Genomic DNA, 22,197 nt, shown 5'->3' on the forward strand with positions numbered 1-22,197 from the left:
ATCCTTTTACTTTCTTCCTTTGATTCACTTCCACGCCGAATCCAGACGCTCAATCTCCCAGGTCTTTTCCATTTCGGTGCAGATTTCGCTTTTCTTTCTAAGTATCCGCTCCTCATTACATTTCGTCGCCTTTAAGTACACGTTTTTAATCAAATCCTTCTCCCCCCCTCCCCCCCCCAACTCACTCATTTTGTCGCCTCCTGCTGGCCAGCGACCATAACGGCTGCTGGCGCCCGCATTTCAACCTCAAGAGACGCCATTTAATTCGGCCTTTCAAGAACGGCTTCAGTTCGAGGGCCACGTCTCCCGTGGGGGCTGCGGGTAGGGAACGGCTGGGGGGATATTCTTTTAAAACTCTGTGTGTGTGGGTGGTTGGTGTGTGTGATGCCGCCCCACCCCCCCCCCCCCCCCCCCACCCCCGCGCAATCGCGCGTTGCCGAAACGGACCCGACTTCGACGACTTCAAGAGACGCTATTTTAAAACGGCCGGGACCCGACTTCGACGACCACGTCTCCCGTGCGGGCTAGAGGGAGGGAACGGCTGTGTTGGAGGGTTCTCCTTTTAAAACTGTGTGTGTGTGCGTGCTTGGTGTGTGTGATGCCGCCCCCCCCCCCGCCTCCCCGCAATTGCACGTTGGGGTCGAGGCCCACATCTCCCGTGGGGGCTCCGGGTAGGGGACGGCTGCGTTGGGGGAGCAGACCCAACGGGTCTGCCATTGGTCTAGTATAACTCTAAAACTCTGATCTTGTACATGAATATATATATGTGTATGCCTTTACATCTTTGCAAAAAAACTACGCGATAACAATAAAATTTTAATATATTCCGGTTGACATTTTTCACGTTGAGGACAGGATCATCTTATCTGAACATTTCATGCTTTATTTATCGACATTTATCGACTGAAAATGTTAAAAAAATGTCAAAAGAGGGAGGGGGGAGAGAGAGACGGAGGAGAAGAGAGGCGGGGGAGAAGAGAGACGGGGGGGAAGAGAGGGGAGGGGGGAAGAGAGGGGGAGTAGAATTGAGAGGGGATGGAGAGGGGGGGGGGAGGGGGGGGGGGGGGGGGGGGGGAGGGGGGGAAGGGGGGGAAGGAAGAGAGGGGGGGGGGGGGAGAGGGGGGGGGGAGGAGAGTGGGAGGGGGGGGGAAGGAGGGGGGGGAGGAGGGGGGGGGGGAAGAGGAGGGGGGGGGGAAGGGGGGGGGGGGAGAAGGGGGGGGGGGAAAGAGGAGGGGGGGGGAGGGGGAGAGGGAGAGAGGAGAGATGGGGGGGGGGGGGGGAGAGGGGGGGGGGGGGGGGGGGGGGGGAGGGGGGGGGGGGGGGGGGAGACATTTTGCCAGTGTCATTCAAAGCTCTGAGGCACACCACTTGCAGAGACTGATTGAGGCACACAACTTGCAGAGACTGATTGAGGCAAACCACTTGCAGAGACTGATTGAGGCACACCACTTCCTGGTTTTATAGTCGCTCCCCCTTCCTCCAGCAGGGGCAGCAGAGAGAATGGGGAATGTTGTAAAAACATTAATATCTCTGTCAATTTTCATCGACGGGAAAAATCCTCGGCACACATATGGCGCAGGGGGGCTCTGAGCGAGGTGGAAAAAAATGACGGTCGTAGGTTGGGGGCGTACTCTCGGAAACCGCAGCACAGAAAGCCGAAACCGGTCCAGAACAGAGTTTTAGTATTATAAATTTTAAATATAGAAATACCTTCGACAGAGGCAATTAGAATGGATTGGGAACGAGAATTATTGATAGAAATTTCGAAAGACAGATGGGAAAAACACTTGCTATATGTACACAAATGTTCGATTAATGCAAGACAAAACTTAACTCAATTTAAGATTTTACATAGATTATATTACTCGAAAACTAGACTGAATAATTTTTTTTCCAAATGTCTCCCCCATCTGTGACAAATGCTTCTCTCAAAATGTCACTATAACACACTCTTTTGTCTCCTGTACAATACTTCATAAATTCTGGAATTAAATCTTTGCAATTTTGGAATCTGAAATGTAACATTTTGAAGAAATGAGACTCCTCCTATCAGGCAAAGCAGACCAATTCTTAATGATTTGGTCTTCTTTTATCAACTTTTTACAAACATATGGTGCAACATAACTTTAGAAATTAAATGTTTCAGAACCGAGTGAATGGTGGGTAAAGATATTAAATAGGTAGATCTTTCAATCTCTTTCTTTTTATTTCCTTTCTTTTTCTCGATTTCTTTTTTTTTTTCTTCTCTTTTTTGCATTCCATCTCTTTCTACCTTTTCTCCGGGCTTTCTTTACTATCTCACGAACTAACACTATCATCACTGCTTATGATACTCTTTTCTTCTCCTCTATCTTTGCTTGTCTCATTTTCTGTTAAATTTAAAACAAGAAGTTGTACATGAACTGTAATATCTCATTATGTATTAGGTACTTATGTACTACATTATGGTACTTAATTCTAATTAAGTACCATAAAAAAAAATAAAAAAGATCTAGCCAAGCTCTTTCAGTGCAAATACAATATCCTCCTGACAAATTAGAAAATTATGTGCAAATGCTGATTCAGTCAAGCTAATTGTCATAATCAGGCTATTTTCTTCATGAAGTTATGAATGATGGCACTATCAAATACACTCATTCACCAATAATCGAGATATTGATGCTCAGTCTGCATTCTGTCAGAACATCGGGGTTCCGTACAGATTAACAACATAGACCCAAAAATAGCCTAAAAAGCTGAATTCCAGAGGTGAAGTGACAGTGATTGTTCTTAACATCAAGGCAGACCTTGAACATGTATTGCATTAAATGAAGTTAATGGTAATCATGAGACAAACATTCTACTGTCTGGAGTCAAACATGAGAGTTTGTTGGAGGCCAAGCATTTTAACAGTGGGCAACAGTACCTGAAGATCGTACTCTTGCCTCAACAATCTTCAGCTGCTCTCCATCATTTGAGATGTGTAGATGATTGTTAATGATTCTCGAGAATTTAGAATGATGGTCACTCTGATGAACAAGCCCATGCCCATTCTGATTGTATAGTGCAGTATTGAGACCTGGGTTGCTTCGAGACAAGCAATAAACATGCCAAAAGGCTGATTGTAACCATCTTGGGAGGCACTCTAACCATTTGCCCTTGAGATAGCACAGTATCGATGACACCATTGTTCATCATGATCAGAACGATCAGCAAAAGTCAACCTCCATTTTTCTGAATACATTACAACATCTAAAACAAAGGCACACACATGACTGACTTCCCATTTACTTTGTTAAACATTCACTTTTATATCACTATGGATGCAAAGTGTCGGGTTATGCTTGTAATAAGGCTCGTACGACGACGTAAACAGAGTATACCTTTAATCTGTATAACAGCAGCAACTGCAACAGCCTCGTGTGTAAGCCCAGGCAACTCCCTAACTGCCCACACCCTGGGTTCCAGTCACATCTGGTTACTGGAGCCTGGCTTCTGGCACACAGGGTCCTAGTGCCCCTCTGCTCAGCCTTACACTATTATTGCATAATACCACACAAAGTGCACTGCCTTCAAAATCCAACAATGCAGGAACTAAAGCTGGTTTAAGTGCATCGTAATATTTACACTTATTGAAAAACATTAAACATAAAAGAAATACTGTAAAATTTAGATAAATGTTAGAAAACTTTGAAAAGCTATCTAAAGTTACTTAAATAAAAATTCAAAGTTTTATCTATACATGCTAATTTATTTTCTTTGTTTTTTTAAATATTTTTGGAGAATTCTTCCTGTATGAGGAATTCCCTGCAGGCATTTTACATCCTTGTTAATGCAAACTTTTATTGTGATTTGTGATGTGGTATGGATGCACTTTATTACTGTGATCTGTGTTGTTATTAGTGTTAATGTGATTAAAGCAGTGTACCATCATGTACTGAACCCAAATACCACTAACCCTGGTCGTGTGGCAAATAAAGATTCTATTTATCTATCTATCTATAACCATATAACCATATAACAATTACAGCACGGAAACAGGCCATCTCGGCCCTACAAATCCGTGCCGAACAACTTTTTTTCCCTTAGTCCCACCTGCCTGCACTCATACCATAACCCTCCATTCCCTTCTCATCCATATGCCTATCCAATTTATTTCTAAATGATACCAATGAACCTGCCGACACCACTTCCACTGGAAGCTCATTCCACACCGCTACCACTCTCCGAGTAAAGAAGTTCCCCCATCATGTTACCCCTAAACTTCTGTCCCTTAATTCTGAAGTCATGTCCTCTTGTTTGAATCTTCCCTATTCTCAAAGGGAAAAGCTTGTCCACATCAACTCTGTCTATCCCTCTCATCATTTTAAAGACCTCTATCAATTCCCCCCTTAACCTTCTGCGCTCCAGAGAATAAAGACCTAACTTATTCAACCTATCTCTATAACTTAGTTGTTGAAACCCAGGCAACATTCTAGTAAATCTTAATAGGATGGATGGATGGATGGATGGATGGATGGATGGATGGATCTATCTATCTATCTATCTATCTATCTATCTATCTATCTATCTATCTTCTTCTTCTTCTTGTGAGTGCAATGCCCTCTGATGTTGCTCCATGACACTGAATTATTGGAAACCCCACCCTACAACCCCTTTTTTAGGAAATCTGTGTTGCCCACATGACTTGGCTCTACGCTCCACCTAATGCAGCCACTCACAAAAATGGTCATCAAAGCGAGGGCGACGTTGGGAACATTTTTACCCCCGTTGCCTGCCGACCTGCATGTGGCCCATCGCACCCGGTCCATCCTCAACCCCAAGATGCACTGAAAGACAGCCCAGGTGATCCCTGTGGCATAGGACGGAGCGACAGGCCACACGGCGCGGGCCACAAGGCGGGTGGTGCGGCTCTGGTCAGCAGCGGCCTCTGCAGTCTGTCCGCGTTTTTATTATTTTCTGTCTGTGTTTTAATGTAGTTTTTGTTATTTTTTGTTGGGGTGTGTGTGTGGGGGGGTGGGGGTGTGGGGTGGGAGGGGGGGGGGGGGAAACTTTTTAAATCTCTCCCTGCACTGGAGACCCGACCTTTTTCTCGTCGGGTTTCCGTTGTCGTTGGGGCCGCAACGAGGAGCGGCCTCCAACAGGAAGAAGCCGGGGACTCTGGTGCTACTCACCGTCGCCGTCGCGGGGCTGGCCGAGACCGGAGCGGTGGAGGAGCTGCTGCTGCTGCTGCTGCTGCCGCTGCTGCTGCTGCCGCTGCTGCTGCCGATGCCGCTGCTGAGTCGGAGGCTGCTGCTGCGGGTATGCGGACGGCGGCGCCGGGAGCCCGCGGATCCCTGGAGGGAGACCGCTTTTCGGGGCTCCTGCAATGGCGAATTCTCCCGCCCGAGTTGCGGGGTTGAAGAGCTCCTGGAGCGGGGCCTCACTACACCGCCCCGCGCGGCTGGAATGGCCGCGGGACTTTACGAGCGCACACCGGGGGCTCTAACAACTAGACCCGGTGTGCGACCTCGCACCACCCGGCGTGGCTTCAATGGCCGCGGGACAATCGCCATCGCCAGCCGGGGGCTTTGACTTTGACTCTGACATCGGGGGGGGGGGAGTGCAGTGGAGAGATAAGTTTTTGTGGCCTTCCATCACAGCTATGTGATGGATGTTTATGTAAAATGTAATTATGTTGTGTCTGGGGTCTATTTGTGTGTAATGTATGGCTGCAGAAACGGCATTTCGTTTGGACCTCTAGGGGTCCAAATGACAATTAAATTGACTCTTGACTCTTGACTTGCGCCATGTACAGCAGCCATTGGCCGCTGCACTGTCCCCCCATCTCCCGGAGTGGGACCCATTGGATGCTGCACTGCTCCCAGTCTCCTGGAGCTGGGGAACAATAGGCGTGTCCTTTCCCTTTCCGATCTCCTCACCCGTTTCCTTCTTCTGCCTCCGTCATCGGGTCCCTGATGTCGCCTCATCCTCTGACAAGGTGCGGTTGCTGGCTTCGGTGTGGGAGAGGAGTCTTTTCTTGGATTTTCCCGTTCCTTCCGACCTTGGCTCTTTGGGCTCTGGTGTTTCCTAATTTTTACCACCTGCCATGCCTCCTCCTGTTCCCCTTCTTCCATCAACTCTCCCTCCTGGACAGGTAGCTGGTAGTCTCTGTCCGGCGGTTGGGGGCACGAGGTGGTCGGGCTGTCCTTATCCCTGTTCTCTTTCTGCCGGGGTCTTGGCAGTGGTGGGAGGTGTCTCGCCCACCCTGGGGGTGTTGGCAACAGCTCCTCTTATTGCCTGTGCGTAGGTGCAGACTCTTTCAGGGCAGGCCCTGTAGAGGTGATCTGCCCGCACAGGTTGCAGTTCCTGCTCACTTGGCAGTCCTTTGTCTCGTGGCCTTCCAGCTTGCAGTTCTTGCAGACAACTGCTCTGCATTGGGCTGCCACATGCCCAGGTTTGTTGCATTTCCTGCACACCCTGGGTTTCACCATGTAGGTCATGTAACCTCAGTTCCCTCTGATAGCGAACAGCGAGGGAGGGTGGATGATGGCTCCCTCCTCGTCCACCCTCAGTTTCACCTTTCCGCTTGCTCGTCCAGATCCCGACCTGGTCCTTCACCTTCGCACAGTTCCCTGCTCCCTCGACATAACGAGCAAGGAAGGCGAGGACATCCACGTTAAACATGTGCACCGTGACCATCCTTTCCTTCTAGGTAGGGAGGGTGAAGAGCGGCAGCACCTTCAGTAGCGACAGCGGAGCTTCGTTCCCCTTCTCCCGGAAGTCTTGCATCAGCTTCTGCCATCTAATTGGATACTTGAAAGTGACATCAAAGTATCCGTTACCAGGGAAGTCCTGGAGATATTAAATGTCATCGGCCACAAATTTCCAGCCCTCCTGCAAGACCTTCCTGACGAACAGGTTCCGTGAGAAGGGAGTCCCCTCGCTGAGGTTCTTCATGCTTCATGCAGGGTATTGCGGTTACCCTGTCCTCCCACTCCATTTGCTGCTGCCATTCTTCCTGGATGAAGTGTTAGGTTGGTTACCCAACCAGCATGGATCCACCTCTAAGCCAGCAACTGATAGACTCCTGGTCACTAACATGACCTTCAATTTCAATCCGTCCTAGATCCGTGATCCTCGTCCTTAACCTGGGAGAAGCGGCAGAACTGTTCGGATCAGACCAGCCAAAAAGTACACGCCGCCTCAAAACTCTTGTCACCTGGATTCAATCCTGATCTCTGATGCTGTAGTTTGGATGTTCCCTCTATAACCCCATGGGTTTTCTTTGGTTTCCTCGCACATTGCAAATCATGTAGGGTGGTAGGTTAATTGGCCATTGCAACTTGCTCTGAATGTACAGACAAGTGATAGAATCTAGAGGGAGTTGATCGGAGAATGGAGAAAATAAAATGGCATTGTGTGGATTGGTGCTTGATGCAAACGTATTGGGCCAAACCATTTGCATCCTTTCAACTCTGCATTCTTTCTTTTCTTTCAAGTATTTGTCAAATTCCCTTTTGAAAGCCATGATTGAAGCTACCTCCAGCTGTCTTTCAACACCTTCCAAAAACAGCTTACCAACCAGTTCTGCATAAAAGATTTTCCATATGTTGCTTTTGCCTTTAGTCTGTACTGTCCGTGCCTCCCTTCCCCCCCCCCCCCCCCCCCCCAAAAAAAAAACTGGTCAGATCTAATTTACTGCTTCTGCACTGATCTTAAGGGAATTCTTTTTTTAACATTTCAAAATGCATTATTTTAGAGTTCGAAATTCAGCAATTCTCAGTGAGAAACACAATAGCACTTTAAACAAATATACTTTGAAAGTAGAACTTCAAATTTAATAAACGGAAATAAGAGTTATCTATCTATCTATATACTAATAAATGTCTCGCTCTGTCCGTCTAACTGATCAAGGAACTACGCCACTGCAGTACACAATAGTACGCAAATTTTCGCAGAATCTTACTCAACTTTTTCCCGTTATCGTTAGTATCACGTTTCTTCACATTTGATGTTATATTTCACAAGTTATTGATATTTAAAGTTATAAAAAAAGCCAACTTTGAAAATAATAACTGCCTGTGAGTGGGAGACGATTCTGGCAGTTTCCAGTGATGATGTCACAATGACATCTCAGTCGTCCAATCACAATCACAATCACAATCCAGTCGTCCAATCACATTTACACAAGCTGCCGTGAAGATTCAGAAAACCAAAAATGACATCACAATGTGATCTCTGCTGCCAGCACAGAAGCTATGAGTGTTGACAGAGTGGGGGATGGGAGGAGAAGAAATGTTATTTAAACATTGTCTTTCGTGGGGGTGTGCGAAAGGGGAGAGGTGAGGGAGGGAGTGACTGAGGGTAGGGAAAAGGAGAGGGAGGGAGAGGTGACAGAGAGACAATGGGATCAGCAGCTTCAAGGGGAGTAAGGAGAGAGTGAGATTTTTTTGCGCCCGCCCCACACGTGGGAAGGATTGATTGGCTCAAGGGAGCACCGACGCTGACCCAAAAGTCGAGTCCTAACCTACAGATGGTAGGGGAAAGGAGAGGGAGGGAGAGGTGAAGGAATGGAGAAGGTGAGGGGAGAGAAGAGGGAGTGTGAAGAGCAGGGGGAGGGAGTGTTGTGGGATGAGGGGAAATGAGCTGTGCCAGCGCAGTTGGGGGCTATGGGTGAGTGGTGGAATATTGCGTTGGGCGAACGGGTTACGTTCGGGAACGGGGTATGGGGGTGATTGACTCCGGGGTGAGCAACGACCCCACGTTCGGGGACCAGCCCTCTCGTGACACCGCGCCCCCCATCCCCAACAAGTCCCACTTGGTCTAGTATATTTTTTTAATCTGGAGTAATAAAACATGTCAATTATCGAAGCTGAGGAAGTCTATTTGCTGTAAAGATTTGCTTGAGCTCTATCCAAGCTTTTGCAGCTACAGGTGCACAACCTTTTATCCGAAAGCCTTCGGACCAGACACTTGTCGGATGTCAGACATTTTGCGCATTTCCGAATGGAAGATTTTTAGCGTAGATTAGGAAGGTAGCGCGGGCGGCTTGAAAAGTCTGGAGCGGCTGCCTCCTCCCCGGAGACCGGGGAATCATTGTAAATCATTGTTTAAATGTTAGTCAGGTAGTTTGGAGGGATTTTATGTGGTGGTGGTGGTGGGGGTGGGGGGGGGGGTAAAGGGGTAAAGGGGGATAGGGGGGGGGGGTAAAGGGGGAAACTTTGATTCTTAGTCCCCTACCTGGTCGGCGACTCCCAACATCGCGGAGCTGGGGACTCCGTCCGGCCGCGGACGGCGCCGGTTGGAGCTCCGACCCCGGCAACTCTACCCCTGGCTGCGAGGCACTCCAAATCCAGCGCCGCCCGCGGCCGGACGCCCGCAGTCCCAGCTCCGCGAATGTTGGGAGTCGGCGGCCACAGCGCTCCGGAGCTTACCGCACGGCGACCCGGTAAGGCATTGCCCGCTCTCCGCTGGTATCCCAGCGCTGCGACGCCGCCGACTCCCAACATTCACGGAGCTGGGGCTGCGGGCGTCGCTGGATTTGGAGTGCCTCGCAGCCAGGGGTAGAGTTGCCGGGGTCGGAGCTACAAACCGGCGCCGCCCGCGGCCGGACGCCCGCAGCCCCAGCTGGGAGTTGGCGGCCACAGCGCTGCGGAGCTTACTGCACGGCGACCCGGTAAGGCATTGACCGCTCCCCGCCTCTCCGACCAGGTAGGGGACTAAGAATTAAAGTTTACCCCTTCACCCCCCCTTCACATAAAAGCCCTCCAAACTAACTGACTAACATTTAAGCAATGATTTACAGATGTTTAAGTGTCTCCCCGGTCTCCGGGGAGGAGGCAGCCGCTACAGTAGTACAGACCTGGGTTGACCGTGGGTCGTTTCGGGTCAAGTTTGGTGCCAAACGCGAGCTTTGGTGTGCAAACGACATCCTGGAAAAAATGGCCGGTTTTCGGAGTTTTTCGGTTTCCAGAACACCGGATAAAAGGTTGTGCACCTGTAGTAACTTCAAATACATGATTATTTTTCATATTACTAAATCTCGGCATCAAAAAGACATGGTTCTGAAGGTTGGAATCGAAACAACCCATTTATCAAATAGACCATGCTTGCTTTTACACAGATAAGCAAAATGCGATAACCTCTGCACAGAGAGTTCACCTTTTTATAATAGTTAATAATTTAAAGTCATGACTTACATTAAACTGCATGTAATCAAACGGTGGAGAAAATGCATCCATTTCTTCTCCATCCATCGTAAATAGTTGAAGGTCCAAAGATTTTGGTCTGAAGTTTTCTGAAGTTCTTTCAACAGACGATACATTTTCTGGAAAGTCAGCACAAAATTGCATTAAAAAGTCATCTTTGGAAACCTTCTTCCAGAACCAGGGGCCACAGTTTAAGAATAAGGAGTTGTTAAGCCATTTAGAACAGAGACGGGGAAACACTTTTTCTCACAGAGTTTGGTTGATGCGCACCCCACTGCCCGCTCGCTTCCTCCTCTCCCCCCCCTTTCTCCTCTCCCCACCCTTCCTTCTCTTCTCTTCTCCTCCCCTTCTCCTCTCCCCCACCTTGCATCGCTCGCAAGGCCTTTGAAAAAAACCATGCTGTCTTCTTGCAGCGAGGGAGCGAGTGATTATTGCGTTGAAGAACCAGCCCTCACCTCTGACGACACTCCCCCCAAGCCCTCAAACTCTCCCCCTCCCTCTCCCCCCTCCTCTCAACCGTCCCTCCCCATTCCTCTCCCCCCCCACCTCCATCTCCCTCCCCCTCTTCCCCCTCTTCCCTACTCTCCCCACTCTCCTCCTCCCCTCCTCTCTCTCCCTTCCCCCTCCCCCTCCCCCTCTCCCCCCCCTCCCCCCCTCCCCCCCCCCCCCCCCCCCCTCCCCCTCACCCAATCCCCACTCCCCCCTCCTCTCTCCACCTCTCCCCCTCCCCCACCCACTCCAGCCCCCTTTGTCCCCACTCTCCTCCCTGCCGCCCCCTCCCCTCTCTCCTACTCCTCTCTCTACCCCCCCACCCCTCTGCCCTTCCTCCACCGTACCCCTCCCCCCCTCCACCTCTTCCCCTACTCTTGCCACTTCCCCCTCTCTTACCCCCTTTCTTTCCCCTACTCTCCCCACTCTCCCCCTCTCTCTCACCCCCCCTCCCCTCCCCCCACCCCCCCTCTCCTCTCCTCCTCCCCCTCCCCCCCCCCCCCTCCCCCCCCCCCCCCCCTCCCCCCCCTCCCCCCCCCCCCCCCCTCCCTCCCTCCCCCCCCCCCCTCCCCGTCCCCACTCTCTCCCCCCCCCCCCTTCCACTCTCTCCCCCCCCCCCCTCCCCACCCACCCCCCCTCCTCCCCCCTGTGTGTGTGGTGGGGGGGGGGGGGGGGGGGGGTGGTAATGTGTGCATGACACTGCAGCGCCCCGCCCCCCCCCCAACTGTGCATTGAGGAGATGGGACCCAATGGGTCCCCCTTGGTCTAGTATACTTATATAACTCTGATCTTGGATATTTACTTATTTATTGATTTGCTTGTGTGTGATTCACATCTCCTTGAAAACCCGACGCGCTAACGGTGAAATATTTACATATTCCGGTAGAGCTTTACGTCATGATCTCGAAAATCACTTCATCTGAAAATTTGGTTCATAATTTCTTGAGTTATTTCAGATCTTTTTTGAAGTTAAAGAGCTGAAGCTAACGAGCTGATAATGTCACAATGGCTCTGCACCTCGCAGCCAGCTGCACAGAGTTTTCAAAACGCAGCCTGCTGGTCACTGTTTCCCACGAGCTGCGAGTTCCATGCCCCCCCCGCGCGTAACTCACACTCCGCCAGCCGTCCGCAGCATAATGCCCAGCCCCGCCCACAGCCCAGCCACCCAGCAGCCCTCCTCCCTTCAGGTTATGCTGCATGCTCCACTGGGCTCCTTGAAATTCCACAACATGGCGACAGTGGTCATTTTCGCAGCGCGGGGAAGCGCGGTGTGTGATTCACTGCCGTGGCGGCAGTCACAGGGGACTCCGTCTCCCACACCCGATCGTCTGTCACGCTGGTGGGTGGGCTTCCCCTCGTGGAAGCCATGATCGGCCGGCCCTCCACTGCTTTTGACAGTCCTCAGATCACTCCGGGCGTCGCTAGGGTCCAAGTCGTGCCGCTGCCGCCCTTCTCCCTACCTCTCTCTTCCCCCCCCCCTCTCTCTCTCTCTCTCCCCTCTCCTCTCTCTCTCTCCCCACCCTCTCCTCTTCCCCCCCTTCTCCCCCCCCCCCTCCATCCCATCCCCCCCTTTTCCACCCCCCTCCTCTCCTCCCTTCCCCTCCACCTCCCTCTTTCTCTTCCCCACTCTCTCTGCCCCTCGAGATAGGGCAGAGATGGGGTAAAAGGAGCCAATTAATAATATTAATATAACATCAAGGGGGGGTGGTTAGTGTGTGTGTGCCGCCACAGGCTGCCCCCTCCCCCCTGCAACCTGAAACACTGTTTATTTGCTTTGATGTTTTTGTCAGATGCTGGTAACATTAGGAAGGCAGCATCTAATATTTATGAGAATCTTGCCAAGACTAAAAGGCCTGACATGGGGAGCAGGGGCTGGTTAAGATTTTATTCCTTGGTGCACAGGAAATTGAGGGACGATCTTAAGGAGGCATATTAAATCATGAAAGACGCAGATAAGGCAAATGCACAGTCTTTTTCTCCAAGGGGGGTATCAAAAACGGGAGAGCATTGGTTTAAGGTTAGATGTGAAAGATTTAAAAGGGACATGAAAAGCACCACCTTCACTTAGAGCATAGGCGGATGTGGAGTGATCTGGCAGAGAGAGTGGCCGGGTCTGGTTAAATAACAACTTTGAAAAGACATTTGGATAGGTACATGAACAGGAATGGTTTAAAAGGGATATGGGTCAAATGTTGGCAAAATAGTATTGGCTTACTGTAAATAGATCCCTTGGTCAGTATAGACAATTTGGGCAAAAAACCCATTTCTGTGACAGCTCCTGATCAATATAGACATGTTTTGAAGAAGGACAAAACTCAGCTATATCTCATTATTATACCGTAAGTTGCAAACAACCATGTGGAATGCCCTCAATCTATATTACTAAAAGTCTGATCTTGACCGCTTTTGGCCCACTGTGGTGCGATTTCCGAGAGAATGCCGCCACCTAAGGCCGTCACTTTTGGCCACCTCGCTCAGAGCCCACGTCCACCTTCCTGGACCAGAGGATTTTTTCCATCGATGACAAATCAGAGAGATATTAATGTTAATTCACCATTCTCTCTGCTGCCCCTGCTGGAGGGAGGGAGAGGGACTATAAAACCAGGAAGTGGTGTGCCTCACTCAGTCTCTGCAAGATGGAGGAAGCCAGAGGGTCACGTCTTTTGTTGTCTCTGTACTGTCTGAGCAATTAAAATTGAATCTGAATCTGAACATTGAACACATGTCTACTCAACTGTGAGTCCCCTTAATGTGGTTTGAAAATGAAAATATGTTTGGTTTGAAGTAAAAATGCACTGCCTGCAAATGGTTGTTTGGGGGGGGGGGTTTGGGTTGAAGTAAAAATGCATTCCTGAAAATGGTGGTTTGGGTGCTTTGGCTTGAAGTTAAAAGGCACTCCTGCAAATGGTGGTTTGGGTGCTTTGGCTTGAAGTTAAAAGGCACTCCTGCAAATGGTGGTTTGGGTAACTTCTTGTTTGCACTGTATATTGATTTTAGATAAAACGCTGCCACTTACGGCGGTGATTTTTGGCCATCTTACTCAGTCCCCCTCCGCTCTGCAGGTACAGAGGATTCTTCCCATCAATGGAAAATAAAAGTGTTATTAGTGTTTAAAAAATGTTGAGAATCTCTCTCCTGTCAATCATGCCATGAAGGTCACACCTTTTCCGATGGGAGGGGGAGGGGTTATAAAACCCAGAAGTGTAGGTGTGGCTCAGTCTCTGCATGATGGAGGAGGGAGAGGTCACGACTCTGTCTGAGCTGTGAATCAACTGAACACACTGAATATCTACTGAACTATGTTTGGTGTTTTGTGTGGTTTAATGGTGGTTTCGCCCTGCTTGAAATGGTATGAAATTGTATTTGAATGTGGTGGCCTTGCACCCTGCATGAAATGGTATGAAACTGCATTTGAATGTGTGGCGTTGCACCCTGCATGAAATGGTATGAAACTGCACTGAATTTGGTGGCCTTGGATCCAGCTTGAAGAGGTAGGAAACTGCACTTAAATTCGGTGACCTTGCACCCTGCTTGAAGTGGTAGGAAACTGCACTTGAATTTGGTGGCCTTGCACCCTGCTCGAAGTGGTAAGAAACTGCACTTGAATTTGGTGGCCTTGCACCTTGCTTGAAATGGTAGGAAAATGGATTTGAACTGGGTGGCCTTGCACCCTGCTTGAAATGGAATTTCAAGGAATAGCCATGAGTCAACTGCCAGCCCACCAGCCGTGAGTGAGCTGCCAGCACATCAGGCTTGAGGGACTGAGCTGCCACCCCAAGAACCCATACCAGTGCTCCAGAAAGCCCCCCGCCCACTGGCCACCAATATTGGAATTGGTGGAGAGGTGGAATATTGCGTCGGGGGACCAGCCCTCCCATGTGAACATGAGACCCAATGGGTCCCACTTAGTCTAGTTGTAATTTAAATCTCCCCAAAAGAAAAAGAACTGAAATACCAAAACATTACTGGACATTGTTGTAAAATGCGAAGGTAGCCTGCACAAGAGGGTGAAGTAGAAATAAAGTAGAGAACCATTTTCAAATCACTCCACAGCAGCAAAGGGATTTAAATTTAAGTGATTAAATACATCTGGAATTAAAAGATATATCTAACTGCAGTAGTGATAACCATGAAAGCTTGGGATTGTCACACTGATGTTCACTAGTATCCTTCAGGGAAATATCTGTCCAAGTGTACTAATGTGTTGCTTGACTCTTAACTACCTCCTCAGCTCAGGGAAAATTAGGGATGATCAATAAGTTTAAGCGCTCCCAGCAATGTACACACGGTAATGAATAAATTGAAAAATGTTGGAAAATTATCATGAGACGTATGTTTCCTTAAAGTATGGTGTTGCCTTAAATTCACCTGCTATGTTTGCAAGGGGAAACAGCGCTCGTTCTACACATCATTGTGGTGTTTTGCAGTCACATGGTGTTTACTCAGGAATTTCTCCGTGATGATAGGTTCTTACACAAATGGTTGAGGTGACAAATAGAGGAAGTCCACCTCTGACATTGTCAATGCAGATATTCCAACATTTCAACTCACTTTTTAAGCATGACAGAAATAGATAATGCAACCAGGCTGTTTAGGATTATTACTGCAGGAGTTTGACATCATGAGTATTTATAGCAAATCCAAAATAAATAATTGGAGGATATAAATACATTGTGGTTAATATTTTTAGGAAATTCAAATATTTATAACCTTTATCTGAACTTAGCAAGTATTATCAAGATTTTGTTTGAGATTTCTGGAAGCCATGAATCAACCAGCTTAACATTTAGGAGTTCATAAGTGATAAGAGCTGAATGAGGACATCCGGCCCATCAAGTTTACTTTGCCATTCAATCGTGGCTGGATCTATCTTTCCCTCTTAACCCAATTCTCCTTCCTTCTTCCCATAACCTCTGACACCTGTACTATTCAAGAATCTATCTATCTCTGCCTTAAAAATATCAATTGACGATCTCCACAGCCATCTCTAGCAATGAGCCAACTGGCCAATTTTACTGTCTGATCGACTGATTATCATTCAGGGCATCAGCCCTTCAATTTTCTTACTGCACAAGGAGAACAGATTAGAGACATACTGAGATTATGTCTGCTACTACAGTGGTCTAGAAAAAAAGAAAATCATTCATCTTACACCAGTACCTCAGGAGCCATGCAGTCTGGGGTAATGTGCAACAAAATGTGGAAGTCTGAAGTATTCCTTACAATGTATAAAAGTTCCAGGTCTTTTGAATGCAAAACTGTGGAATGCATTTGAATTCATAAACTCCTAATCAGAAGCAAGTGGTTGACAGCACACAAAATTTGTCACATACTCATTCCCAATTCAGTTACATTGTGCGTTTCCATTATCTGGACACTGGTTTTTGCCCATGGGCCGTCTATATGGAATTGTTTTCTTCCCTAAGACTAATGTCTTCTTGGTTTACACTTCATCTTATCAAAAATGTGTTGTACCCCTGTGCATTTCCATGGCAAATTATGGGCAACCTTTTTCGCCACTGAAAAGCACAGAAAGAAAACAGATGAACTTGGATTTATAAATTGAATATTTTCTACTGAAATGTGTGCATAAAGTTACTCGAGGATGCAGATTTAAAATGTTCATTTTGATATTTTTATTCAGGACAGTTCGATACAACCTGAATGCACCAAGACTGAAATGATTGGAAAACGCAAGTAAATGCTGCCCTCTATAGAAAGATTGTGTAAAACAACTCTTGGCACAATATATCAGGAAACCTTTATAGATAAAGGATTAAGCTAATATACATTTCAGAACTGTTCAATGTTCTAAAAACTGTTGTCTGAAAACTGACAGAAAAATACATTTTGAATTAGTAAAACAATGTGTGAGGGAAAAATAAAAATATCCTGCTCATCTGAGGAATTTGCAACATTACTGGATTATCTCTAAATATCAAATGGCACATCCTTTAACACATATATATTTAGTCAATTTATTTTCCACTCCCCTTAACAAATTAGACCTTGTATTGTTCATTCTCTTTTTTGACACAAGAAATATAGATGACTTCACTCAAAAAGAATGAATCAATAATCATTCTGAATGATGCATCCAAGCTAGTTTTAACCCAGGGCTCCAAATGCATTAAGGATGAAGAAACATCTCTCTGGGAATCATGTAAAAAATCGATGCAGCTGATGAAATAACACATAATTAAAGAGTTAGTGACATGGGTTCTATTATAAATTATCAGGAGGATCTTGATAAAGACAATGAATAATTAGCTCTGTAATTAGATTTTGGTAATATAATGGAGAGACTTATAAAGTTCAGAAAATTGAAAACTTCTATTTCAAAATATCCAGTGTCAATGTTAAGCAATCACATAAAAGATTTTCAACTAATGGATGAGTAACTTTCAGACCGTCCAGCCAAATTCAAACAGCAGAAATAAAAGGAAATATCTACTTTATTAATGAAGAATCAAAACAAAAACTACAAGAAGCTGGCAGTCTTAAATAACAATAGAAAATAACAGATACATTTACCAAGGTAAGCAACATTGTAAAAAGGGAAATAGTTAATGTTTCAAGTCAAAGACACTTCCTTAGTTCTGATGAAGGACAACCTTTTTTGTTACCCTACCTTTTAACTGCTGAAAATACATACTATTCATATCTCTATATCTCTATATTAACTAAAACTCTCACCTTGTTTGTTTGTCCGTTTGTTTGCCCAGTTTGTAGTTGCCATCCGGGGGTTAACCTTGTGAACCTACCCTGGACTCCCTCAATAGCAAGAATGTCCTTCCTCAAATTTGGAGACCAAATCTGCACACAATACTCCAGGTGTGTACGTCGGCGAGGCTGCATTTAGAATATTGTGTTCAGTTCTGGGCACCATGTTATAGGAAAAATATTGTCAAGCTTGAAAGGGTTCAGAAAAGATTTACGGGGATGTTGCCAGGATCAGAGGATGTCAGCTACATGGAGAGGTTGAGTAGGCTGGGTCTCTATTCCATGGAGTGCAGGAGGATAAGGGATGATCTTATAGAGGTGTATAAGATCATGAGATTAATAGATCAGGTAGATGCACAGAGTCTTTTGCCTAGAGTAGGGGAATCGAGGATCAGAGGACATAGGCTCAAGGTGAAGGGGAAAAGATTTAATAGGAATCCGAGAGGTAACTTTTTCACACAAAGGGTGGTGGGTATTGAGAGCAAGCTGCCAGAGGACGTAGTTGAGGTTGGGACTATCCCATTGTTTAAGAAACAGTTAGACAGGGACATGGATAGGAGAAGTTTGGAGGGATATGGTCCAAGCACAGGCAAGTGGGACTAGTGTAGCTGGGACATTGTTGGCTGGTGTGGGCGAGTTGGGTCGAAGGACCTGTTTCCACACTGTATCACACTATGACTCTATGATGACTAAGCAGAGAATTCTTAAATAGAATCTTGCAGTGGCTGAAGAAAACGTGAAAGAATAAAATGAGATTGATGTAATTGGATATTTGATGATAAACAAAGTCCATGCTATATAATTTTCTGACTTTCTCTACCAACTCTATCCCCCAATTCCTTTAAAATTCAGAAATCCAACAATATGGTTAGTTGCATAGCTGTCCAGGGTAGAGAATTCCAAAATGCCCCACTCTCTAACTGAATAAACTTTTCCTTATTGCCACTCTTGTATTTCAATACTGTAACCCTAAGTTCTCAACTCTTCAGCAAAGAGAATCATCCTTTCCCATCTATCTCTCGAGACCAGACTAATTCCTGGGATGTCAGGACTGTCTTATGAAGAAAGACTGGATAGACTTGGTTTATACTCTCTAGAATTTAGAAGATTGAGAGGGGATCTTATAGAAACTTACAAAATTCTTAAGGGGTTGGACAGGCTAGATGCAGGAAGATTGTTCCCGATGTTAGGGAAGTCCAGGACAAGGGGTCACAGCTTAAGGATAAGGGGGAAATCCTTTAAAACCGAGATGAAAAGAACTTTTTTCACACAGAGAGTGGTGAATCTCTGGAACTCTCTGCCACAGAGGGTAGTTGAGGCCAGTTCATTGGCTATATTTAAGAGGGAGTTAGATGTGGCCCTTGTGGCTAAGGGGATCAGGGGGTATGGAGAGAAGGCAGGTACGGGATACTGAGTTGGATGATCAGCCATGATCATATTGAATGGCGGTGCAGGCTCGAAGGGCCGAATGGCCTACTCCTGCACCTAATTTCTATGTTTCTATGAGTCCTTGAATAATTTTTACCATTTCAATGAAGTCACCTCTCATTCTTTTAACTTCTGGAGAAAAGAGACATAGTCTATTTAATCCCTCCTCATATGACATACCTGGCATCTCAGGAACATTCTGATGGGTCTTCACTATACACCCACTAAAGCAACAATATCCTATTAAAATAGGGTGGCAAAACTGCCCACACCACACCACAAAGCTCTGTATAATTCCAGTGATACTTTACCCCCTTATTGCTAGAGGATTTGAGTAGAAGGCCACATACCACTTGTCTTCTTAAATAAATGCTGCACCTTCATGCTAGCTTTCAGTGACTTCTAAACAAGGACAGCCACGTCCTTGTGAACATCATTATTCAATCTCTAGAGAAACAGGATTTGGTGTGGACAGTCTGATAAAAGATCCTGACTCAAAACGACAACTATCCATGTTCTCCAGAGATAATGCCTGATTTGTTGTTATCCAATCACTGTATTCTTTTTCATTCAATCTCAAACTATTTAAAACATATTCAGGATTTATGTTTTTTACCTTGCATTGGTGGATATTTACACACACACACACACACACTAAACCTGCCATGCACGTATGCATTTGTTCGCGTACCATTTTTTGAGTTCTTCCTAATTCTTCATGTTGACATTTGTCCATTATTTCTTTCCAATTACAATTGACAAAGCTGACTGACTATTTACTGTCAACAGACACAAAATGCTGCAGTAACTCAGCGGGTCAGGCAGCATCTCTGGAAAAAAAGGAATAGGTGATGCTTCGGGTCTAGACCCTTCTTCAAATTAGAGTGTTTACTGTTCCTGTTCAAATTTACACCGAGGTCATTATTTTCAGAGAGAGCCACTGTGTAGTTTACATGGAAGTTGTTAGCCCAAATAATATGAAAACAATGATTTTAAATCTCCAGATTTGTACATGCAGAGCATTCTCAAAAGTCTCCAAGGTCATTGATTCGTCACTTGAAAATATACATTTTTTATTCTTTATTTTCAACATATGAAAATCCACCAGGATGAAAATGATACCAGCATCGGGAATAGGTTACATTCATATTGGTTGGATTTTACAGGTAAATGCAAGTAGTTCTGTGCATTATTTCCAGCAGATGCTCACGTATGCATCAGCAGATTGGGGACCTCTATGCCTGCATGCATGGACAAACACACAAGTTCTGAACTGGCTAATAGCTGTTAATTGGCCATTCTCTAACACTAGACTCTACTCGGTTCGTTCATGTGAAATTTGTGGGATCACAGCGCTACTAATGATGCAAAATCTGTTCAAATAGTCTGTGCCAAATTAACCTGGCTCAATACTTTCAATGTAGGAAAAGCAATTGGGAAGGCTGTGAGCGATTTAGTGTTTTCAGATTTTTAAAACTATTTTGTGTTTCTTTAAAATGTTTTTAAGTGCTTACATTTGTTTTCAAGAGCTTTGGTTTAAAAAAAATGTAAAAACATTTAAAGTATTCATTAAATTTCAATAGTTTTGGATTTCTTTTATGCTTTTGATTTTCAGAAATTGGTAGATTTACAACTGGCTCAACTACCAACATGAATTAACCAGCTTTCAAGGATTGTCATCAGTTTTATAGCTTGGTGCTGGCTTCGTCCCTGGATGAGTTTTTCAGAGGACAAGACTTTTTCAAGGCTTTCTGCAGTGCTAGTATGGGTGTTGTGGGCCGAAGGGACTGGTTTCCAGAGGGCTAGTATGGACATTGCAGGCCAAAGGGATTCTTGTGCTGGCTGCTCAGTCACTCAAGCCTACTGTGCTGGCAGCTCACTCACTCACTCACGGCTGGTGGGCTGGCAGTTGACTCACGGCTATTCCTTGAAATTCCATTTCAAGCAGGGTGCAAGGCCACCAAATTCAAGTGCAGTTTCATACCATTTCCAGCAAGGTGCAAGGCCACGAAAGACAGCGAGTCGTGACCTCTCCCTCCTCCATCTTGCAGCGACTGAGCCATGCCCACACTTCTGGGTTTTATAGTCCCTTCCCCCACCTACCAGAAGGGGCGTGGCCTTCATGGCATGATTGACAGGAGAGAGAATCTCAACATTGTTTAAACACTAATAACTCTTTTATTTTTCATCGATAGGAAAATCCTCGGCACCTGATGAGCAGAGGGGGACTCCGAGTAAGATGGTTAAAAATTGCAGCCATACGTGGTAGCGTTTTATCTAAAATCAATATAAAGCGCAAACAGGAAGTGGTCAAGATTAGACTTTTAATTATATAGAAGGCAAGGCAACTTTAATTAGGCAAGGCAACTTTAATTAGGCAAGGCAACTTTAATTGGGCAAGGCAACTTTATTTGGGCAAGGCAATTTAATTTGGGCAAGGCAACTTTAATTGGGCAAGGCAACTTTAATTGGGCAAGGCAACTTTAATTGGGCAAGGCAACTTTAATTGGGCAAGGCAACTTTAATTGGGCAAGGCAACTTTAATTAGACAACACAGCTTAAGCATTTCCAAACCAAAGGCAATACAGCTTTAGCATTTCCAAACCAAAGGCAACACAGCTTTAGCATTTCCAAAATATATTTTAAAACCACATTAGGGGCACTGACAAGTCAGTAAAACCACTCATAGTTTAGTAGATATGTGTTCAGTGTTACTCACAGCTCAGACAGACAGATGCGACCCTCTCGCTCCCCCATCTTGCAGAGACTGACTGAGGCACTCAACATTTCCGGGTTTTAGAGTCCCTTCAAGAGAATCTCAACATTTTTTAAACATTAATAACTCTTTTATTTTTCATCGATGGGAAAATTCCTCTTGTCCTGCGCAGTGGTAGGGGACTCTGAGTAAGATGGCCAAAAATCACAGCTGTAAGTGGCAGCGTTTTTTCTAAAATCATTATACAGAACAAGAAGTGGTCAAGATCAGACTTTTAGTAATGTAGATGCTACCCTGTATCACTGTGATTTTTGACCATCTTACTCACAGTCTTCCGCTGAGCCGGCCCTGAGGATTTTTCCCATCGATGAAAAATAAAAAAGTTATGAGTGTTTAAAAAACATTGAGATCATCTGATTGGTCTTCTCACCTGTCAATCACCACGATGAAGGTAACAGCCCTTCGGGGGTGAGGGGGCAGGACTATAAAACCCCGGATGCCTGGACGCGAGTTAGTCACTATGAAAGATAGTGAGGGAGAGGCCACAACTGATTCTGCTGTGAGTCTACTGAACTGTGAGTCTATGCTTTATGTGGTTTATATGGTTTATATGCTTTATGTGGTTAACCCTTAATGTGCTTGCAATAAATGTTAGCCAGCAATGTGTTTGCA

The 22,197-nt window shown here is 46.1% G+C and overlaps 1 protein-coding gene across 1 annotated transcript in view; it reads right to left on the reverse strand.

Annotated features, from left to right (window-relative positions):
- The window catches only part of fmn1 (formin 1), a 314,864-nt gene that overhangs the window by 277,116 nt on the left and 15,551 nt on the right, over positions 1–22,197 (reverse strand). Inside the window, 1 exon segment of the mRNA XM_055640724.1 lies at positions 10,161–10,288. Coding sequence (XP_055496699.1) covers positions 10,161–10,288 — 128 coding nt within the window.

The sequence above is a fragment of the Leucoraja erinacea genome, chromosome 9 (assembly GCF_028641065.1).
Source record: "Leucoraja erinacea ecotype New England chromosome 9, Leri_hhj_1, whole genome shotgun sequence".
NCBI lineage: Eukaryota > Metazoa > Chordata > Chondrichthyes > Rajiformes > Rajidae > Leucoraja > Leucoraja erinaceus.